This window comes from Diadema antillarum, unplaced genomic scaffold, assembly GCF_040938485.1.
Source record: "Diadema antillarum isolate AM-2024a unplaced genomic scaffold, OU_Dant_1.0 scf00000103, whole genome shotgun sequence".
NCBI lineage: Eukaryota > Metazoa > Echinodermata > Echinoidea > Diadematoida > Diadematidae > Diadema > Diadema antillarum.
Window position 1 is genome coordinate 3,072,161 of NW_027270992.1, and position 23,509 is coordinate 3,095,669.

Genomic DNA, 23,509 nt, shown 5'->3' on the forward strand with positions numbered 1-23,509 from the left:
TTTACTGGTCTGAAAGAGACAGGTCGGACCTAATAGTGTGCAGCCCTAATATAAACGATACACTGCACCTGTACATACATGTAGGCCTATACTTATAATGCGAATTCATATGAACAATGTTGAACGGATACAAATTTGCATAATACATGTGTCATAAGCATTGCAACATGAATGTTTTGAAAAATTAAGTTTTCCCATTTTCGTCTGCTCTTTCTTTCCCTCTTATTTCTTAGCCTTTCTGTCGATGTTTATCTACCCATCTATTTGTCATTATAGCGCTTATCAAAATTATGCTCAAAGCGCTTCACAACGACAATTGGAATACATAAAATGCATTTCTCTGCTCTCAAAGTTTACTAAGAACACAACATAGGCGGAAAACAATACGTCTATAGATTTCATTTGCATGATTCAACTCGGGAGCATGAACGACCATCAAAAGGGAGATTATGAAAATATAACCAAAGATAAAAAGTAAAAGAAACGTTACAGTAACTATTACACCAAAGCGTTTACAATATAGGCTTCTGTTATTCCTTCTGACACCTTTTTGTCAATTTCACCTCACATCTCTGTGCTTTTGCGTTCCCTCCTTCGTACAGTATACACTCCTACCCGGTACCTTGATTATGGAGCATGATTTGAAATGTGTATTATTATGAATTGTGACGTGGATTGATAATAATTATGAAGTGTGCAAAATGGATCCAGCCATGATAGACTAATAGTTTGACATGAAATATATTGATGTACAGTCTGGAACCTATAACTCAACTCACGTTAATGTATTATGTATAATGATTAATGATTTAAGTTCATGATAGTGTCCAATAATAATAATAACAGTCCATAAATTGCTTATACATGTACTATACATAAATGATAATAATCAGACTATGTCAGTCACATCTCCAGGTCCTCACAGCACCCCGGAACGTGTGTGTTTATAGCAAAAGTAAAACAGTGATGAAAATGAAGAGTGTGAGTTTATCATACATGTATACGGTACTATATAGCTAAGGATGATGGACTGGCCAGAGAGAGAGAGAGGGAGAGAGAGAGTATGTGCGTGTGGATATAATGATATACGGGTACGTCATGTATAAATCATTTTTCAGTTAGCCAAAAACAATGCGTAGTATATAGTCTAATAATGTTAAACACATATCCATGCCAGTTTATGGACGAAACCTCTTTAGGCGAAGGCGAGAGGGAATTAATGGGACCTGAGAAAATAACAAAAGGGTTTAAATCAATAGTTCTGTAATAAGCGCTTGCGAGTGTGTACATTATGCTTACGCAGTGTACCTAATGAACGGCTATTGTTCGATGTAATCCCCAGTCGCAGCTTGATGGTTGGTTAGAAATCGGCAACAGTTTTCTCATCTTTCCACGTCGTCTTATTGTGTTACTTCTCCCGGATGTAAAGAAGATCAAAGCGGTCCGGGTGTCGTTAGTGAAACGCATTAGCGCTTGTACCGAATTCTATTCAAATCAATGAAGCCAATGAGAGACCAGACCCTGGGATGTACACTATAGAAACAGCTTATATAGAAGGTAACCACCAAATACGAGTTCATTAGTCATTCTGATTCCTACCCCTCAACGTTCTGCGATTTCATTCTTCAATTTCCAAGTGTTTTATACGGTCATGCCGCGTATCCTCGATCACGTTCGCGTTCGCATCGTGCAGCTTCATAGAGACGGGCGTTCGGTTCCAGAAATTCGTTCTCTGCTCGAAGACGCTGGAAACGTTCATTCCGTCGCAGGGATAAGGAGGGTGGTTCGGCACTACCAATCCACCGGGAGCTTGACCGACCAACCACGAGCAGCGCCACCCTCTGTTTTGAGCCAGGAAGACTTGGACTTAATCCACGAGCGCATGCTCTTGGACGACGAGACGACGTCTCCAGACCTGCAGAAGGTCCTTCTGAGCGAAACCGGGCGGACTATTTCGTTACCAACTATTCGCAGGGCAAGGAGGAAGCTAGGCTGGATCGCTACCGGGGCCAGGTATTGCCAGCTGATACGGACTGTGAACCGGGTCAAGCGTCTCGACTACGCACTCGACTGCCTGAGCAGAAACGAACAGTTTGAGAACGTCATCTTCTCGGACGAGTCGAGCGTTCAGCTGGATAACCACGCGACGGTGTGCTTCAGGCATGTACACCCGGACACTGGAGAGAGCGCTCCCAGGCAGCTGAAGCCAAGACCTAAGCACCCTGTGAAGGTCCACGTTTGGGCGGGGATCTCCAAGCGGGGATGCACGGAGATCCGCATTTTCGACGGCATCATGGACCAGGACTTCTACCAGGGACTGCTTCGAGACGCCTTGCTCCCCTTCATAGCGACACACTATCCGGACGGCCATCGTTTCATGCAAGATAACGATCCAAAGGTAGGCATTTTTATGTTCTGTTTGTTAAAATAAAACGAAAAATAGAATGCATATTTTATATGAATATTCATACACGTGTAAAGCTTGTTCAATCGACCTCATGCTTTTCGAGAAATACAGTTGTATGTCCAAAAGATATATTTGTAAAAAGTTGAAATATATCACGGCAATAATCATTCTAACATCATTGAATAAACCTGAGCATGCTGTGTTTTTCTAAGTAACACTTACGTATATAACGAGTAAATATGAACTGTAAATAATAAACATGCAATTTTATTGTAACGGCACAGCAGAGATGTACAAAGCATGTACTCACCCACTTTCTTTTCACTCTTTTTACAGCATACCAGTCGACAAACGAAGGCATTCATGGAAGAGCAAGGGATCAACTGGTGGCCGACTCCCCCGGAATCTCCCGACCTCAATCCAATTGAGCACGTGTGGCACGAGATGAAGCATTTTCTCAGGAAGGTGAGGCTCATGTGCATAAAGCTGTAGTTTATTATAATTGCTGTACTCCGCATGTTTGTATATGTATTTTTTTCTTGTTCTTCTTTTTTTCTATGAAGCGTAGATATTCGTTAAATTAATTGACTTGGTTTATTTTCATCATAGTAATAGTGTTCACACAACAGATACACATACAACATTGTATGTATTTTTATTTTTCTTGTTCTGCTTTTTTTCTATGAAGCGTAGATATTCGTTAAATTCGTTGACTTGGTTTATTTTCATCATAGTAATAGTGTTCACACAACAGATACTTATATGTATGTATTTTTTCTTGTTCTTCTTTTAAGCGTAGATATTCGTTAAATTCATTGACTTGGTTTATTTTCATCATAGTAATAGTGTTCGCACAACAGATACTTATAGCAGTGGATATTATTCTCGTGGAGTGTAGTCTTTGTTGATACACGTTTGTATGCTTATTTCAGATATCATCCAGCCGCAGTTTTATGTACTTTTGTGATAATTTCTTTGTACTATTTGATAAGAAGTGATTTCCATAATTTAATTTGCGGGAATAAAGTCAATCAATCAATCGACCACAAACTGTAGTCAGCGATTTGCATAAACGGAAACGGCTAAGAGATGTAAAGGCAAGCTTAACCGGCCGCCATGCCCTATACTGTATATGCTTTTGAAATTCTTGTAGCTATTTGGATGAAACTTACATGACCAACTAATGTCAATTTTTTTTTTTCATTCATTCATTTTTTCTTGCAGGTACACAAGCCCAGGACGAAAGCAGAACTTGTTGCAGGGATTAAGCTGTTCTGGAGCGAGCGAATGACGCCGGAGAAGTGCTGCACATACATCAGGAACCTCGGCAAAGCTTTGCCCAAGGTCATCGAGTGCGAGGGGAGAGCAACAGGATTCTAGACGACGGAACGAGACTGAAGATTGTTACATGCACATTTACTGTCTTCCAACGCTATTCTGTAATCGAAATGCGAATGTATTTTCTGATCTTCATGATCAAGTTTACTATTCATTATTCCTCTTCATTTCACGAACTGCAAAGTTTATAGCGTTCAACAGCATTTCACGTACAATAGTCCAATTACTTTATTTGTATTCTTCTTATGTTACTTGTAAATATGTATATTCATATTACATTGTTGTCGATCTTATACTTGCAAAATTTACTTTATGTTACAAAAATTAAATGAGAATGATATTCGACAACTTAGCAAAAGCGTATTTCTTTCGCCTCAACTTTTCTTTTTCCTTCAGTTAAACGCAAACTTATTGTGAGTGTGAGTACTATGATAAATCAATGTGTAATTGTGTATGCCATTGTGTGTGTGATTGTGTGTGTGTTTGTGTGTTTGCGTGCATTGTGGATGGAGGTAGACGGGAGCAGACATCTACAAATGTATTCGATGCAAACAATGACCGATAATCAAAATCATATTAAAACACTTACAGTGACCAAAAAAAAAAATAATAATAAAAAGACAATACATGAAGATAATCAAAAGCACATTAAAAAATGAAACAGAAAAATATTATAACAGTGACAAGCAACATACTGAAGAGAATAAAGTATTAACTACAGGCATGCAAGGTGGATGGAGTTACACGGACCAGGCATATTTTAGTATTGTTTTCGATAAACAAAACATTTAATCATAATCAACACAAATGATTAGAAAACGAAAACGTTTACAGTGAAAAAAAAAAATCCAAATTGAGATACTAAAAAAGCGAAAGCATTGATTACAGTGGCAAGAAACATACTGAAGAGAAAGATAGAATGACAATTAGCATTATATGACATTCTATTATGGGTTGGAACAAAAGGGTTTACGACTTAAAAATCTTAATCTGTGCAAAGTTGTGAATGGGAGTTAAGAGATTAATTAGCGATGTTTACACATAAAACTGGAGGACGCGGCGAACTCATTGTATATAGACGTATGTTTCTTTGTTATTGTTTTCTTTGGGGAGGGGAGGTTATGAAAATATTAATGTGTTACCGCTTGTTTGGTGTTTGACAAAAGTAATTACGTCAGCTCGACAGTAAAAAATGGAAGAAAGAAACTGATCTTGATGCGTCTGTTTTTTATCATTTTACTTATTTTCTTTTACGTGTGACTGTATATCTGTCAACACATTTTTTTTTTTTGCTGACTAAATGATGGAAGGATAATAGGCCTATGTGTAGAAAACAGTAAAAGTTGTTTACGAAAAAAAAATAAGAAGTATCCATCATTAATCCTGCACAAAAATGGACCTTTACTACAAAACAGAAGCAAATATTGGGGTTGCAGTTCTTTTATGTGTATACACAATGAAAAAAAAATGAAATCAAATATAAATATTACAATGTAGTACTAGTACAAATTATTTGTACACGTACTATGAAATCAAACATGTTTCCACAGTGCCATGAGTATCTTTTTAGGTAGAATGAACACTTTCTATAAAGAAGTCCATTATATTAATACATGATTGTACACTTTTTCTAACGCTATTATCATTCAGTTATTATTAGAACTATATGTATTATATTACAAGAAACAAATCTACGTAGACTTCAACTTCCTTCTCATTTTCTTTTCTTCCTCTTTCTCTCTCCCTCCTTCTAATAGCCTTACCTTTTTCTTCCACTTTTCCTTCAACCTCATTATATTCCCTTCAAAACTATTCAAATTAAATTATTAAATCATGATAAATTAAATACTTGCCACAATTTTAAAGACAGGATGTCTAAATCCTGGAATGAACAATTTGTATCAATATTTTAAATAGTGATAATCATGGTAGAGTCAATGAAAACGGAAAAAATACGAAAAAGAAAGTAGGGGCTACACGCATTGCACGAGTTGTGTTCAATATTGTTAGTACCGGTGAGCGGCTAATTAGCGACTACTGAGTATCAGAATCGATTAAATCGTCGACATCGTTCTCTGCCATTTCAATGCACGACAGTATTTATGAATGAGTATAGAAGCTACACTATAGTGATAGTATTTTAGTATTTACTACACATGTAATGTAGTACGTGTATGTTCACGACCGACGTACTTCTCATTAAAACTCCGATTTCACATTTTCTTCCCTTTTGGGCTTTCTAATTCCATGAAAACTCTCTGATATGGTTCAATTTAGCATCTTCAACAGCTGCACAGACAAACGGCGAAGCGAACGGTAAGTGTGCATTACTACATGAAGTCAGCTGTGCTTTGAATGAAAACGATAGTGCAATTTCGATCAGCGCATTTTCTTGCCCATGGTGGCAGCCGGGGCCAATGCGAACGGAACATACAAGTACATGGACCGTATTTGCATTACGAACTTGTCCTGAACAAGTTGGTGTGGTACTCGGCACAGCGTGGAGCGAGCGTGTTTTACGGTGAACCGTTCACTTCGTGTTCCATGATATGCGCGGTGCACACAGTCGTGCATGCTGCTGCATGCTGCATGACAAATGTGTGCGTTGTGTGTGTTGACGGCACTTGCACGGAAGTCGTGACAATCACGGCCCCAACCAAGCAAGGGAGGTGGGCATGGGGGAACTATGTGCGCGTGCACGCTGCATGCGTGAGTGCTCCCGTCGCTCGCGCGCGCACAGACATTGGCATACTGTCCATTTACACGTTTACACGTTTCAATACTTCGGAGACTTCGATTGTTTCCGAAGAGTGGCATCTCCGATTTACACGTTTCATTGGGTCATGGCCGGGTAACCGCGCTTGCGTGTAGATTCTATTCTACACGTTTCAGAAGCCGGATATGCGTGAATACAACCCAAACAGGTAAACGTGTAAACACTCGGGGCTGAGCGGTACTGTAACTGACAAATTATTACAACGCTCGAGATCACTGCGGTTAAATTCTTGATTGCAGCTGAGCTGATACAGTGTACCGATACGTTGAATGAACTTTGGACGCTTGGCCGCTCCGGTACGGCGCACACATGCCTAAGAGCCCCCTCACACCTGAGCGAATGTAGGGGGACGAAGGGGGACGAATGAGAAAAACGCACGAAATGCGCGCGAATTCAACGATTTCAAATAAAACTGCCTTCAAATCATCCGATTACAAACTAAAGTCAAATATGATCAACGAACGGTAAGCGAAGGATAGATATGACATGCGAAGGATAACGATTTTTCGGTTCGCTTCTTTGAGTAAATTGCGGCCGAAGGCGAGCGAAGGGTTGAAATGACCCGATAAGACGAACGAACAATGAGCAATGGCTTGATATGGCGCGCGATTGGAAACGAAAACGAAAGAATAGATCAGGCGTTCTCGTACGTGTGTGTGCGCTCCTCGGGGAGTATAAAAGCGACCAGGTCCGTCCAGATTTCAGTGCGGCCAGAGAAATCATCCATGCAACATTTACATTTAAAGGACGACAAAGATAAACAGTAAAATCAGCCGGAAGAGTCTTTAAGGCCCCCTCACACCTGAGCGAATTGCCTGAAATATGACTTGCGATGGCTGGCGAAAGGCATTTTTGGAAAAATCGTTTTCAATGGTAATTGATAGTAAGTCATATTTACCCTTCGTGTTTGGGTTCGTACACCTTCTGAACTAACAGTTGCGATTATTCAAATTCGCTCGGGATTTTTGAAAATGTTTAAAATTTCCCGACGAATTGAAAAATCGTCTGTCATTTGCATCTCTTATTTAGTCCGCGGTAATCGTTCGTTTATCGTTCGTGTGCTATTGTCACGCATAGTCCCTCATCGCGCTTTTGCCAAGGTGGACCGATCTCGAAAGAACCCTAAACGAAGCAACACGATGACTAAATGACTTGCGCATAGAAACGAAGATACTATGACAAACGTATTTTCGCTTGCCATCTTCTATGCGAAGGGAAACTAAGATTGACTTTTACTAAATTTGAATGGCGATGCATACACGAAGGCAAGTCTAAGAGATATTATGACAAACTATGGATTGCGAAGTGATACGAATACGAGCGAATGACCTGACGATAAAATTGGCGAATGCTGAGCTGCTCTCTGTGACCAGCCACTCGCCATGCTACTCATATATAAACATTCCACCTGAAAGTTTAAAAGTTTCTTCAGAAAAATGGAAGATGCAGCCCGCCTCAGAGTCCAGTATTTACTGGCAATGGCTCAGAATGATATTATACATCAGCAGCTGAACCTACACCAGTTCATCAGAGGCCGATTCAGATGGAGACGAGGCTTCAGACGACGTCGTATCTGGAGAAGGACGTGGCTGAACCCTGCCAGAAGAAGGGCTTTTGGAATGTACGACCAGCTGTTGGTTGAGCTCCGAAGAGAAGACCCTTCGACTTTCAAGAAATTTCTCTGCATGCCCCCTGAACTCTACAATGAAATCCTGGAGAGGGTCAAAGGAAGAATCAGGAGGCAGTACACCTGGTACAGGGAGCCGCTTGAAGAAGGTCTCAAGTTGGCAGCTACTCTCCGTCATCTTGTGTCTGGCACCAAGTAGGCCCTACTCCGACATGCAGTATGGGTGGAGGGTGCCTGAAACACTCTATCTGTAATGGTCAGGGAAGTGTGTCCGGCCATATGTGACGAGTATGCAGATGAAGCCATGACAGCCCCTTCAACCTCTGATGGATGGAGACAACTTGCTGGTGGATTCTACAAGCGGTGGAATTTTCCCCACTGTATGGCAGCTACTGATGGCAAGCATGTGGCCATCAGAAAGCCTCCTCTGTCTGGCTCGTTATACTACAACTATAACGGCTTTTTTAGTATAATCCTGTTGGCTATAATGAACAGTGACTACAAATTTGTCTGGTGCGATTTTGGTGGTAGGTATGATACAATAGGGGAAAGGGGATAGGTCGAGTCAATTTAGGGGTACGTCAGATTTGTTATCACCTCACCTCCATTGTTACTATTTCAATATTCATTTTTTGCTTAAATGATGGTAATTGGGGCAATTAATCTCAGTTTTTGCTTGATACTCTTTTTCTTCTTCAAAAGCGTGCTTTAAGAATAATTAATAATGTTGGATATTTATTTCACACAAATGATCTTTGTGTAGCAGCAAAAATCTGAAATTAATTTATTTGTTTCATTATAATGTTGGTATCTTTATATATAAATTTTCAATTGATGAGCTTCCTGACATTTTTTTGCACACATGTTCAGACTGTGATTGTGAGCATTCCGAGGTTGTGGATTTCTTCCCGGTTGATGCAGTCTTTCGTGCGTCCCCTATGCCTTTGCCTCTTGCTTTAATGTTGCGTGGATGATTTCTCTGGCCGCATTGAAATCAGGACGGACCTGGTGGCTTTTATCCCCCCCCCCCCCCCCCCCCCCCCGAGGAGCGCACACACACGTATGAGAACGCCTGATCTATTCTTTCGTCTTCGTTTCCAATCGCACGCCATATCAAACCATTGCTCACTGTTCGTTCGTCTTATCGGGTCATATCAACCCTTCGCTCGACTTCGGCCGCAATTTACTCAAAGAAGTGAACCGAAAAATCGTTATCTTTCGCATGTCATATTTATCCTTCGCTTTCCGTTCGTTAATCGTATCTGACTTTAGTTTATAATCGGATGATTTGAAGGCAATTTTAATTGAAATCGTTGAATTCGCGCGCATTTCGTGCGTTTTTCCCATTCATCCCTCTTCGTCCCCCTACATTCGCTCAGGTGTGAGGGGGCTTTACGTAACACAAAAGAGAGTCGGAATCGTTTTCACGCTCAGAAAAGCAAGAATATTTATAGCTTTTTAATTGCCCCTGATTATATCATGGATAGCTTTCGGATATCAGCACTTATTACATTGACATTGTTCGTCGTCTTTAGCTTCCATTATGTCTAATTAGCCGTATTTAGATATTTGAGCAGAAAAAATGGAACTGGTAAATGGAAATCTTCATGTCTGATGTGCAGTAATGTTAATTCCTGTGGATTTCAAAAAGGCTAAGTGCATTTTGCGCCTATGTGTGTTTGTGTTTGTGTGTGTGTGTGTGTGTGATTGTGTGTGTACTTTTAGAGAAGGTATTATGTTTCCCCAAGATGTTTTGATTTCATTCAATTTTATGTGTGGGAGGCAAATAATACGTTTACTTTTCATATCATGGCATGAATATTTGTAAGATTTGTAATATTTTATTGACTCTATCGATCCCATCTCAGATTATGAGAGTACAAACATATTCACAATTATATCAATATAAAACTGTAAGAAATAATATACATGTGCATGTGAAAATAACAGATATGAAAAAACATGTTTACAAAACAAGGCGTAAAGGGCGTGTAACTACTCTACCACTACGTGTACACACATTCACATCTACTTTATTTTCTACAAAGCTACTGTTTTTCTTCTTTGGTTTTGAAGAAAACTGAAACATAATTATTCTGATAAATTTGGCTAGTTTTTCTTTATTTCAAATGGAAAGCATTAGCTGATTTGAATAGTTTGGCCATATGTAATGCATTTGGTCAACTGGCCGTCAAACTACTATTTCTGTTTCCACTCACTTACTTGTCCACGGACATGTTCCAAATCTGACGTTCAATTTCAGTGCACATTGTCGATATGACGGCGTTCAAGCTGTATGCTGGAATTGACGACACCGCAAATGATTTAATCGGCCCTTACCTAATGGACGATATAAATCATCCTTCAATCGAGTTTTACATCGGGCGAGAGGTGGACACCGGACCGGGGGAGACCGGTCATGGTGTGACTGCAGAAGGCCAAAACTGGCGGGATTCAGGTTTACCAGAAGGCACAGTCATAACAGAATTCACTAAGGATAACTTCGACAGCGTTCGGGCGACTTTCGACTACCAAAATGGCGGGGCTGCCAGAGCTGGAGCTTTCAAGACAGCGGTGAGCTACAAGGGGAGAACGGAAAAGGTGGTCATGATCAACGAGTACCGGGATGGTAAGAGTTATGTCCTCCAAAGTATTCCGTCAGTTTTATGCGTTTTCACACCAACAATTGTTTAACTGGTGAATGACGCGTTGGGTTCGAATGTTAGTCTGCAGTCAATAGCATAGATATAAAACTTAATACGATGTTTTGATATATTTCTATTGTACATGTATTCAGTTTTATTCTACCTTTCTAGAAACTTTTGCGGTCATGACCCTCTGCAAAAGACAGGGGTTTGTTGATGTAAAAAAAAAAATGTCGGGTTTTCTCCAGCATGTTATATTCAGTGATGGATGCTGGTGTGATAATATCTCTTACCTGAAATGATAGCATGAGGGAGTTTCCATTGCTTCCATTGTCCTGGTTTATGTCACAAATCTAGTAATAAAGTGAACCGTAAGCAGGTAAGCAAACGAAAAAACATAGTCGAGATCATTACACACTAAATTGGGAATAAGCCACAATAACACTTTAAAGCATTTTAACTCGGTTATTTACTTCGACAAGGACACTATCTGTCCATTCCTAACTTTTCTTGAAAATGTACGCTCCATTATCAAGTTTATGTCTTTGTGCTTTTTGATATCATTATGTGGAATATAATTTCATATTTACTGTAAATGTGATTTGTCAGTCTTTTTCCTGAATTAATGCATTCCATATAGGATACGGTTCTGACATTTTCGAAATTCCAGTAGACTTGCACTGGAACGCATTGACTGTCCACAGGAGATGTTTGAATGTTTCCTTAACTTATCATTACATTTTACAATCACTACCAGACTGACAACGTAGCTTCATTCTCAACGAAATTAAGCAAAAAAATGACCTTATTCTAAACAAATATAACCGTTGCGACAGGCATAACGCATTATGTATATAATCTGGAGTTGGTATTCCTTTTGAAAGTGTCATGGCTTAATGTTATGATTTTTCTGCAAAGGCAGAGTATCACAGGTGTCACCAGTTCTATTCACTTTGAAATAAGTACAAAATGTAACTCTGAAAGTTTGAATGGGAAAATCTAGAAAAAGAGTAATTGCATCTTATTCGTGGAATAAGATATCAGCCCAAATCAAGTGAAATAAGTCCCAATTTAAGTTGTCAATTTACTACTGGGATCCTCCCGGATGGCATTTTGCTAACCATTTCTAGTCAAATCTCTCACATTATATTGTGTAAGAACGTTTGTCTGTCTTGTGTTTACTATGCAAATATTATTCATATTATTATTTAGTTTTCTTCATTCAGGAGAAGTAAATTTCATAAACTCAAATCAGAATTTATGAATGCTTATGTGTATTGTTATTTTTTCTAATTCTTCAGTATTCCTTGTGAAATATGGTCAGGAAATGAAAATATGGTCATTCAAATAAACTAAAATTTAAGTTACTGATAGTTTCCTTCCTTGCCTTACAAAGAGAAATGTGTCCGAGTTCACAATACTTTGATATTACTGGTCATGTGCCCGAGGTCACGACAGCTATATAATACTGCATTAACCCGTTCGATACTGACTTCTAAAATCGCCATGGACTTAATGCACAGGTCACCAGGTTCCCGCATGGAATGTGTGAATAAAATGATGAAATAACAACAACAGTGTTACTAGTTGCAAAGAAGAGCTACTATTCCTTTTAATTTCATGCAACCCTCAGTAATATAAGGGGAACTTGGAGGGTGACATTATAAAAGAAATCTTTTAAAAAAATCGTGGAAAAATCAAGTATAAGAAAATATAGTCATTGGTGGAGATGGCAATTTGATGATTTCTTCTTTTTTTTTAAACGTAATGGGCAAAGTTTATTTTTATTGCCAACAGATGAGGTGGGATTACTTGCTTTAATACATTCTCTTTAAGGGGAAAGCCCTAGGTATGATGATATCTCCAATGAGCTAATTAAAATGTTGTTGAAGGAATGATGTTTCACCTAGTTCATTTTATGATAACATGTATCAATGATGAATGGAAGTATGTCCGTGAGTATGGAAATTACAAAGGTCGTGTGTACTGTATATTCAACAGGACGACTCTGAATTAGTAGCCAATTATCGTCCTATTTCGTTTAGATGCTTCCCTTGTGCCAACATTTCAAACTCGTCAGTTGACATGCCTTCTTATATTTTATTACTCTCCTTATGGCTAATCGTCTCAATGCAGCATTTGATTCCCTTGATGATGATGAACTCTTTGATTTGTTTAGATGCTCCTCTTCGGAATCAAGTCGGAATAAGTTACAATCGTCTGCTTTTTTTGATAACCTTATTGCCAACAATGTTAGCTCATCTTGAAAAGATGTATATAATGATTTTGATTTTGAATATGACTCCACTCAAACTCCTAAGTATGTCACTGTTGATCAATTTAAAGACTTTCCAAATAGTTTTTCACAATGCACACTTTCCATGTTATATCTAAATATAGTAATAGGTTCAACTGAAACATGGTTGTCATCTGATGATAATTTGGTGTATGCATTAAATAGTTATGATTTTATCATTAACAACAGAGTGAACAGAACGGGTGGTGGGGTTGCGTATTATTTATCTCAAAAATTTGGATTTAGTGTTTGTGATGAATTGAATATTATGAATGATATTCTAGAGTCCCTGTTTGTGGAAAATTTAATTCCCAAAGTAAAAATATTATTGCAAATATAATTGATGTTATTTATAGACCCCCAATTTCAAGTCGTAAAGATTTTTTGGATTGCATAAAAACTTATTAAGAAGCCCTTTTCATTAATAAAAGCATTTTCATATGGGGTGATTTTAATATTTATTTGATTAAGAATGATGATAATAGACTTCAAGAATTTCTTGAAATGTTTTTTATCAGCCTCGTTTTTGCTATTATTCGAAACCAACTCGTGTTACAAATCATTCCGCCACCCTCCTTGATAATATTTTCGCTAATTCTGTGCAGATTTTAAATTCTTCTGTAATTTCATCTGACATTACTGATCATTAATTTTTCCTATCATAGCATGTTTTGACCTGAAACACTGTGTTAATAAGTTTAATTTTTCTTCATCCAGACATAGAGCTACACCAGAAAATTTGGCTAGCCTTGGTGCCAGCTTAGATAGGGCTGATTGGTGTAGTGTTTATGATAATGATGATATAAATGCATCATTTGGGAATTTTTCAGGGATGATCAATAAATATTTAGATTAATATATTCCTAGATCAAAATATAATTCAGTTAATAATAAAACTTCCCCAAAATTTCCATGGATTACACAATATCTTCTTCGTTCAATAAATAGGAAAAATCGGTTATCTAAATTCAAAATGAAAAAAACAAACTGGCAAGTCAAAAAATAATTACACTTCGTATAAAAATATTCTAACGAAGATTGTACGGTTGGAAAAGAGAAAATACTATATGATTCAGTTAGAAAAGTATAAACATTTAAACACGATATAAAAATACATGGAAAGTGTTGGAGCAGGCTATAAATATGTAAAAAAAAAGACATCCAACATTACAAAAATAAGATATGATAATAGAATTTTTGAAGATCCCAATGATATAGCCAATATTTATAACTCTTATTTCTCAATGATTGGAGAGAATTTGGCAGAAAAAAATATCGCAGTCAAATATTCATTTTTCTAAATTCTTAGGTCAATCCAATTCCATTCCTATTTTTTTTTTCGTTTTAATAAAAACTCTGAAATAATAGATATCGTTACTGCAATGAATAACAAGCAAAGTGCCGGTAATGACGATATCAGTAGTTTTATTTTAAAGAGAATTGTATCTTCAATTGCTGACCCACTTTCCTTTATTTTCAATAAAACCATATTTGTGGTGTTTTTCCAATTTTATGAAAATAGCTAAGGTTTTCCCTTTATTAAAAAAAGACATGATTCGGATTTAAGTAATCAGAGACCTGTATCTTTGCTTTCATTTTTATCTGAAATTTTGGAAAAAATAATATTAACAGAACAATCAATTTTCTGAATTTTCATAATGTTTTTACAAATTTTCAGTTTGTTTTTCGTCAGAAACATAGCTCCATTCATGCCCGTTTAAAATTTGTTGACCACGCTGCGCATACCTTTGATAATTATTTTCATCTTTTTGGTATCCTCCTGGACTTCTCCAAGGCCTTCGATACAATTAATCATAAAATATTACTTTATAAATTGCCTCATTATGGAATACAGGGAAAGGCTTTGGAGTGGTTCAGGAGTTGCCTACAAAATCGAAAACAATATGTATCTCTGAACGAGAACAACTCAAGTTTAGAATTCATTAAATGTGGCGTCCTACAGGGTAGTTTATTAGGACCTTTCCTATTTATTATTTATATTAATGACTTTTGCAGATCATCTGACATACTCTCATTTATACATTTTGCATATTATTATTCAAATATTTCTTTTCTCACCAAAATCCATATACTCTTGTACGCATCGTTAATTCCGAATTGAAAAAAAAATGTAACTCGGTGGATAAGGGCTACTAAATCATCACTTGGTCTCCAGAAAACTAAGTATATGCTTTTTTAGAAATTCTATAGAAGCTTTAGGCACAGATATTATTATTTGATGACACTCTGTTAGAACGAGTATCTCATACAAAATTCCTTGGTATCACAGTGGACGATAAACGTTCGTGGAGGCCGCATATTCCTAACATTTGTACAATAATTTCACTTAATATTGGTATTATTATTAGACTCAAGTTTCATATTCCATTGTCCGTTGTTGACGTTGTAATTTTCTGTAATTTTACCTGATCTTAATTACAGACTCCTAGCATGGGGTAGTGCCCATCAAACTTTCCAGATAAACTCCTGTTATTACAAAAAAAAAAGAATATTCGTCTTATTTGAGGCGTCCTGCCACGTTCCTATACAGGGCCATACTCTACTAAATATAAGACTTTGAATATCGAAGATTTGTACTTTTTTCAACTTAGTCAGTTTATGTTTAATTACAATGTAAATGCACTTCCCAGTTTTTTCAATTCTATGTTCCCACATAACCAATCTTTTCATAATTATCCCACTAGAAAATCTAATGAATTTCATTTACCCCCCCCCCCCCCCTGGGAACTTTATTGGCTCAGGATACATTTATATACACCGGTCCTAGATTTGGGAACTCACTAAGCTGTAAAATAAAATAAAAAATCCCCATTTTTGTATTTCTTTGAGCGCAAGTTATATTTTTTCTATTAAATCTTCTTTGATATATATTTTTTCCATTAGCTATAGGTTTCGTCAACCTCAGGGTTCATTATCCATCCACCAGTCATTCAATCACTGAATTCATTATTACGTAATGAAGTAGCCATCACAATCCTTGCACAGTTGCATGCAGCACCAGCTCTATGAAGCACGTTCTCAATCATACCCTGTTCCATTTCCCTTGTTCAACGTGTAGGCATTTTCTCATTCTCTCATTCTCTCATTTCCGTTCTTTCCTTCCATTCTCTTCATCTATTATGGCAAGTTGTGTCATGTTGTTGTGTTTCCCCTGTGTTGTCCCGTCCTGTCGTAGATCATATTTGTGACAAGTGTTTGTAAATAAGTAATTATATTTTTTTGCCAGTATGCGCTCTTATGTTTATCGGTATCATTTATCTATTGCAAAGGCAAATGTTTGTAGTTATGATGTAATTCCTGATTTATCTTGTGTTATGTTTTGTTGGAAAAAGAAGAATGAAAATAAATGAACTGAATTTTAAAAATGGAAAAAAATTAAGTATTGTGCTGTCAATAAATTTGTCTTTACGCGTGAACTGAAGTTGTACTTATCAAGTAATTTGATTGACTTCAAAACTTGCGCTCTAAAATATTATATTTTGTCATTGTCAATCATGGTATTCTGAATTGTTTCTTTGATACCTTGTGAACGCATAGTCTTTGTTAAAGAACTGCAATCTTTCTTTTGTCTCCTCACTTGTAGCCAACTTGTTTTTCCCCTCATTGTTGTTTTGTGAATTATTTACTTACTTTTGTTCCTTCTTTGTTCCTATATTTTATTTTATTTCTCATCTTTGTGGTTGTTTTCGTTTCATGCCCCTTTGTAAAGAGTTCCTATCTCTACATACCCCTTTCTAGTTATATCTTTTAAATTTTGTTATGGTTTGTTTTCGAAGTTTTTAATTAATTGTTGAATATCATTTGAAGTGATTATGAGGACTTAGAATGAAACGTAAATAGGCCTACTGTTCCGTTTCATGACATAATTACAACAGCCTGCACCATTAATTCACTTTTGGATCCCAGATTCTAGTTCTCAAGTATGGGCAGAGAAACTGTCCAACACAGTTGGAGTGGGTGAAACTATCAGTCTCGGAGTGCATATGAGAAGCGGGTTGAATCAAGGGGACCTCGTCTGGAGGCACAACGGAGATGACGTCATAACAGCTTGGCGTGGAAGAACATCAGTAACCCTCAATGACGTCAGGAAGTCTGATGAAGGCATTTATGAATGCTACATTGACGGCAACAGGGAAACCGGGAAACATGCAATTATGAGGCTCTTCGTAAGAGGTGATACGAAAACAACATATTCAGATTTTATGTAATGCAATGCCTAACATGCGTAAATACATGTGTAACCAGCGTCTTTTTTTCATGATTAAGTGCATGAATGAACAATACATTAATGATTCGAAGTACTTTCCCAATGGATCACAACGCATGGTCCTCATACTTGAAGTTTAATGCTATGAGGCACAATGTACTGTACATGATAAGAGTAGCATCCAATCACTTCTAAAAAGCAAAGTTTTCATTTGCAGTTTTTATGTGATCCGAGTATCCTCTTGGATCACCTTCTGTATCTCTGAGTCTTTCCTTATTGTTTCTTATTCAATCTTCTTTATTTCTTTCTCCTAAAGTCCTGTTTAGAGGTTATCTCAAAAAGCTCTTAAACTATCAATTTCAAACTTGCACCATATATGTATCATGTCGTAAGGATGACGGATGTAATGTTTCATTGTAATTGGTTGACCGTGACGTCACTATGACGTCATTAGTTAAATTCACATTTTCGTTCGTATCTCATTAATGGAATGGCATTTCTCAATGAAATTTACGTCTCATATAGCTTAAATCAAGCTCTCATGACTCATATTCTCAAAATTCATCTCTACACCAGAAACGAACGCGTACGCGCGCGTTGAAATGTTGACAAGCTCCAATCGAGTTCAATTTTTTTAAACACGTTTCAGATCATTTTGGAGCATTTTTTAAAAATTAAAAAGAACGACGGCCGCGTACGCGCGCATGCGCACGCGCAGCTCGAATGCAATAGAAATTCCCTGTTTTTTTACTTGGATCGGATGTCTAAAATATCAAGAAATGATTTTACCAAGTTTCAATTCAATACGACTCAATATGAGTGGGGGCGCTGTGGCATAGTGGATAAGACTCACGACTCCCGAACGGAGGACCGCGAGATCGAATCCCGCCCAGTGCTTACGTCCTTGGACAAGATGTTTTTACCCACAATGTCCCTCTCGACCCAGGTGTATAAATGGGTACCTGGCAACGCTAGGGTAATAATGATAGCAGGGCCCTCTGGTAGAGCAGTGGCAACACTGAAGAGGCTACCCTGGGTAAATAAGACCTTATTATTATTATTATTATTATAAACGGGCCCGACAACGTTAATGGCGGTTTATAGTGCAACTATGCCAAAAACCGCCAATTTTAAATCCGATTTTACTCGTCAGGATGGGCGATGACCCCCCCCCCCCCCTTTTTTTTTTCTTTACATATTCTGGAAGCTGATGACTTGTACGTGTTATTTCATGGGAGGGCGATGCTTGAAAATGATTAAATGGTATCAAATTCCTCAATAAAATAAAAAAGTACATTTTTAAAATGACGTCATCAAATATCTAGTTCACTCACGAGTATCTGCCTTATCTTTGGACGATTTTCACCCAGATTTCAATATGTTGTATCCTGTTTAATGTTCTTTTAAAATCTTTCCTCAAAAATTTGATTGGACGACGTCATCATCTCGTAAAAATTGTTTGAAAGTATCCTTGTCAAATTTGACCAGGTTGGGTGTTATCTCTATGAGAGTGCATATTTTCTGGAAATGAAAATTGACATGAATGTCTCTGTCGAGCACTAGCTCACTTACCCTTCAGTAAATTTTGCCCTGATGTTGCGACACGGATTGTCGCCTCCTGCTCGGGGCGACAATCCGTGACGGGCGCTGGCGGCACGGAGTGACGCTTGTGCAGTTCCCAGTTTTTGACCTCGAAGGCGACAATCCGTGTTGGCAAAAAATTAGTTGCGACACGGATTGTCGCCCCGTCACGGATTGTCGCCCCGGGCTCGGGGTGGTTCCTCCGGTGTTAAGCTTTGGTGGGATGGGTATGACTGGTAAGTTATGCGTATGTGTGTGTGGGGGGGGGGGGTGCGTGCGTGTGTGTGTGTGTGTGTGTGTGTGTATTGTGAGCTGCATGATATGTGATGTGTATGATTTGTTCTGTGTGTGTGTGTGTGTGTATGTGTGTGTGTTTGGAGTATAATAATACAATATGTAGAAACTGTGCATGTGTGGTGGTTGTATAGTGGTAGTGGTTTGTTTGTCTGTGTGTATACGTGTGCCTGTATGCTTACGTGTGTATGTTGAATATAGAGGCGCTACTGTGGCAATACAAACGCCTTCAGCTTGTATGAGCACGTGTTTAAAGAATTCACACCAGCGTTGATCTAAAGATAGTATGGGTGTGTCAACCAAGATCAGCGGTGAGGCGGGCTAGGCGAGAGACAGACCGAGAGAAAATACATACGAGGGAGGTACCCTCCCCAAATGTTATTTGTCTTTGTTCATTTTTCACTGCAGTCATTTTCTTCCATCAGTCTTATAAACTAGAACGTCCATACTACTATTCTTTGTCCCAGAATACGAACCTTCGGAATAATTAGCCTTCGGACGAATGAGCCTTCGGACGAATGAGCCTTCAGAATAACAAACTTTTGCAATAACGAAATGTAACCCCCTTCCCACATACCGACGCACACCCGAACCGATACCACATTCCTTCCTAATGAAACGATTTCCCAATGTTGATAAATAAGACATAATGGACCGTATGCAGAAAAGCAGCATCCGCCCGCACGCAAGCTCCACTCCGAATTCATATACAAATCTGCCAAACAAACTCATCAAATTCAAAGCTGCTGATAAAATCAATATCAACGTTTATGCCAGCAACAGCTTACTAGGTATCCCTCCCCACGCGCAGCTAAAAAACACATACGCAAAAAACTGACATAATAAACACATTCTTCTATCACACACACACACACACACACACACACACACACGCACGCACAAACGGACACTAAATTATCATGTGCACGCGCACATACACACTTCCTTGGAACCTCACCATGACTTTTTACATGGCATGTTTGCATGGATGTAGCCATGTAAGTTATGTGTTAGTATTTCAATGATTATGTCCAGAACGATATTACCCAGCAAAATGTGCTTCGAGGGCGGGCGATAATCCGTGCCGCCAGCCCTCGTCACGGATTGTCGCCAGGCGACAATCCGTGCCGGGGCGACAATCCGTGCCGCCAACGCCCGTCACGGATTGTCGCCCCGAGCAGGAGGCGACAATCCGTGTAGGGGCGCCAATCCGTGTCGCAACACCTGATTTTAATACGTTTTAGCTGAGACTTTGGGCTATCGTTACATCGCCCTCCGTTTTTTCATTGGACATTGGGAACACGTCGAAAAACTTGGTTGAAATTGGCACTTGGCTTCGATGTAGCGTCATTTTGCTTAATACATAGAGCCTATGGGGGATGAAGTAGCTCAGTGGATAGCGCATCGGACACTTAATCTAAAGGTCCTGTGCTCGAAGCTAACCCCAGCCAATTTCATTGCTTTTTTAAAACTCTTATATTTTTTATATTTCTTTAGTAAGTCTTATCCTCCCTTCCTAACTATATCTTTTTCTGATCATTTTATTCTTCTCCTTCAAATTTCTAGACAATCCCTTACCTTTTTCTTTATTTTTATTTGTTTCTTCCACTTTATGTGTAAAAAATCAAAAACAACAAGTCCTATCAACCCAATATCTTACACATGTTTAGTTCATGTCACGAACATCATTTCATGAAATAACTACTTCCTCCGACACCATCTTGGGTAGGTCAATTAGAGTCAAAGGTCAAAAATGTTTATCCTGTATCTTGGTGAATACGCGTCCTATCTTTCCTACATTTTGCCCACGTAAGGACCATGTTGCAAGAATCATTTTACAAAATAACAACTTTTTGCTCGATGCCATCTTGGCTGTGTAAAGTGGGGTCAAAGGTCAAATATACTTCATTCTGTAACCTCATTAGTGTAAAATGGTATCACCGCCATATTTTGCACACACATGGGCCTCAATAGATGACTCATTTTTGTCTCGCCCACCGGAGGTGAAAGCGAGACTATGGGATCCAAATGGCGTCCGTCCGTCGTCCGTCCGTCGTCCGTCACAAATGTTAAAGGGGATGGCTAGTAACCGATCAGTGGGAATGAGTGGGAATGCTGAGGGATGATTGTTCCAATCCTTGTGTGATTCATTTAAGAGTGCATTATATATGTACTGTTGTGTGAAAATTATTTGCTTAATAACGGTCTCATACTCAAGTAATGTGCAGATGAATGCCCCGTCACTGACCAGGCACACTAACCTGGAAACATTAAACTGCACATTACTTGAATATGAGACCATTCTGAAGCAAATAATTTTCACACAACAATAGTATATAATGGACTCTTAAGTGAATCCCACCAGGATTGGAACAATCATCCTCCAGCATTCCCACTGATTCCCACTGATCAGTTACTAGCCATCCCCTTTAAAGTTTACCTGCAAGACTCTCTTATGATGCATAACTTGGCAACTGTTACAGCAATGGCAGCCACACTTGAATGATAGAAGTACTGGGGGTATCTTAATGTTATGATGTTGTCAGAGGTCATGTGATGACGTCAAAGGTCATTTGAGGTCATATATCAAAGAGTATGTGCAAGACTCTCTTTTCTATGTTAAAGTTTACCTGCAAGACTCTCTTTTGACAAATAACTTCACATAAGTTGCTTGGATTACAACCTAACTTGGGTCATAGATGCACTGGGGGTACCTTCATGTTATGGTGCAGTTGGAGGTCACAGGATAAGGTCAAAGGTCATTTGACGTCATACGTTAAAGTTTGCTTGCAAGACTCTCTTATCACACGTAACTCGACACATGTTGCTACAATGGCAATCAAACTTGGGTGATGGATGCACTGGGGTACCTTCATGTTATGGTGCCGTAAGAGGTCACATGATAAGGTCAAAGGTCATTTGAGGTCATACGTTAAAGTTTACTTGCAAGACTCTCTTATCACACGTAACTCAGCACATGTTGCTACAATGGCAATCAAACTTGGGTTATGGTAGATGTCTCTTGGGAAGTTGAAGGTTACCACAAGGTCAAAGGTCACAGACAGGGGTCAACGAGCTTTTAGAGCCCAGTGTTAAGTTTTTAGGGCACATTTCGTTTATGGCTCATAACTTTTGATCCCTTTGTCTGTTTGTAACCAAACTTGGATGGAAGATGTCTCTTGGGGAGGTGAAGGTCGTCACAAGGTCAAAGGTCACAGACAGGGGTCAGCAAACTTTTAGGGCCAAATGTTATGTTTTTAGGGCACATTTTCATTGTGGCTCATAACTTTTGATCCCTATGTCCATTTGTGACCAAACTTGGACGGTAGATGTCCGTGGGGAGTTAAAGGTCATCACAAGGTCAAAGGTCACAGAAAGGGGTCAACAAATTTTTAGGGCCCAATGTTAAGTTTTTTATGGCGCATTTCGATTATGGCTCATTACTTTTGATCCCTTTGTCCTTGTGTGACCAAACTTGGATAGTAAATGTCCCTTAGGGTGTTGAAGGTCACCACAAGGTCAAAGGTCATAAGCAGGTCAATTAAGTTCTGGGAGTTATAAAAAATATTAATTCCTTTTATGCGAATGGGCGAGACACAATTTGGCACTTGCCTTGTTTAAAATAACGATGCTTTGGTCGGACGCCATTTTGGCTGTGCAAATGAGGTTCAAAGGTCAAATATTCTTTATTTTGTATCTTGCTTACGAAATGCTCAATCAGGGCCAGATTTTCTACATATATGGACCATGTTACCTGGATCATTTCATGAAACAACGACCTTTGACTCATGTGCCATCTTGGCTGAGCGAGATAGGGTCAAGGGTCAAGACTACTTTGTCTTAGTGATTACATGCCTTATTACTCCCACATTTTGCACACATTTACCCCATGTCACATGGATCGTTTCGTAAAACAACAACTTTTTGATCAGACGCCATTTTGACTTTTTAAAGTAGGGTCAAGGGTCAAACAAATTTCGTCCTTTATCTTGGTAAATACATGGCAATTTGTTCCCATATTTTGCACAGATATAGACCTTGTCAAGAGGATCAATTCACGAGATAATCTTTTTTCAGACGTCATATTGTATGTAAAAATGAGCTTCAAAGATACAAATATTCATTATTTCTCTTTGTTTGCATAATATGCCCTCTCCATTTTAAATTTGTAGGCATGACAGATTTGATTTCAGTATCTTTTTTATGATTGTGCTAATTTGTCACTAAAACCATCCATGTTTTGTCATACCTAAAGAAACATGTAAGGCTTTCCAACGTTAATGTGTGCCTATTCTGCTAATGCACATACTACAAGCA

General features: G+C 38.4%; 1 protein-coding gene across 1 annotated transcript in view; it reads left to right on the forward strand.

Moving 5' to 3' along the window:
• Positions 1–23,509, forward strand: part of LOC139719017 (receptor-type tyrosine-protein phosphatase F-like) — a 116,411-nt gene that overhangs the window by 47,949 nt on the left and 44,953 nt on the right. The window contains exons 7-8 of the mRNA XM_071630458.1: positions 10,412–10,777; positions 17,017–17,283. Coding sequence (XP_071486559.1) covers positions 10,412–10,777; positions 17,017–17,283 — 633 coding nt within the window. The remainder of the gene's footprint in view (positions 1–10,411; positions 10,778–17,016; positions 17,284–23,509) is intronic.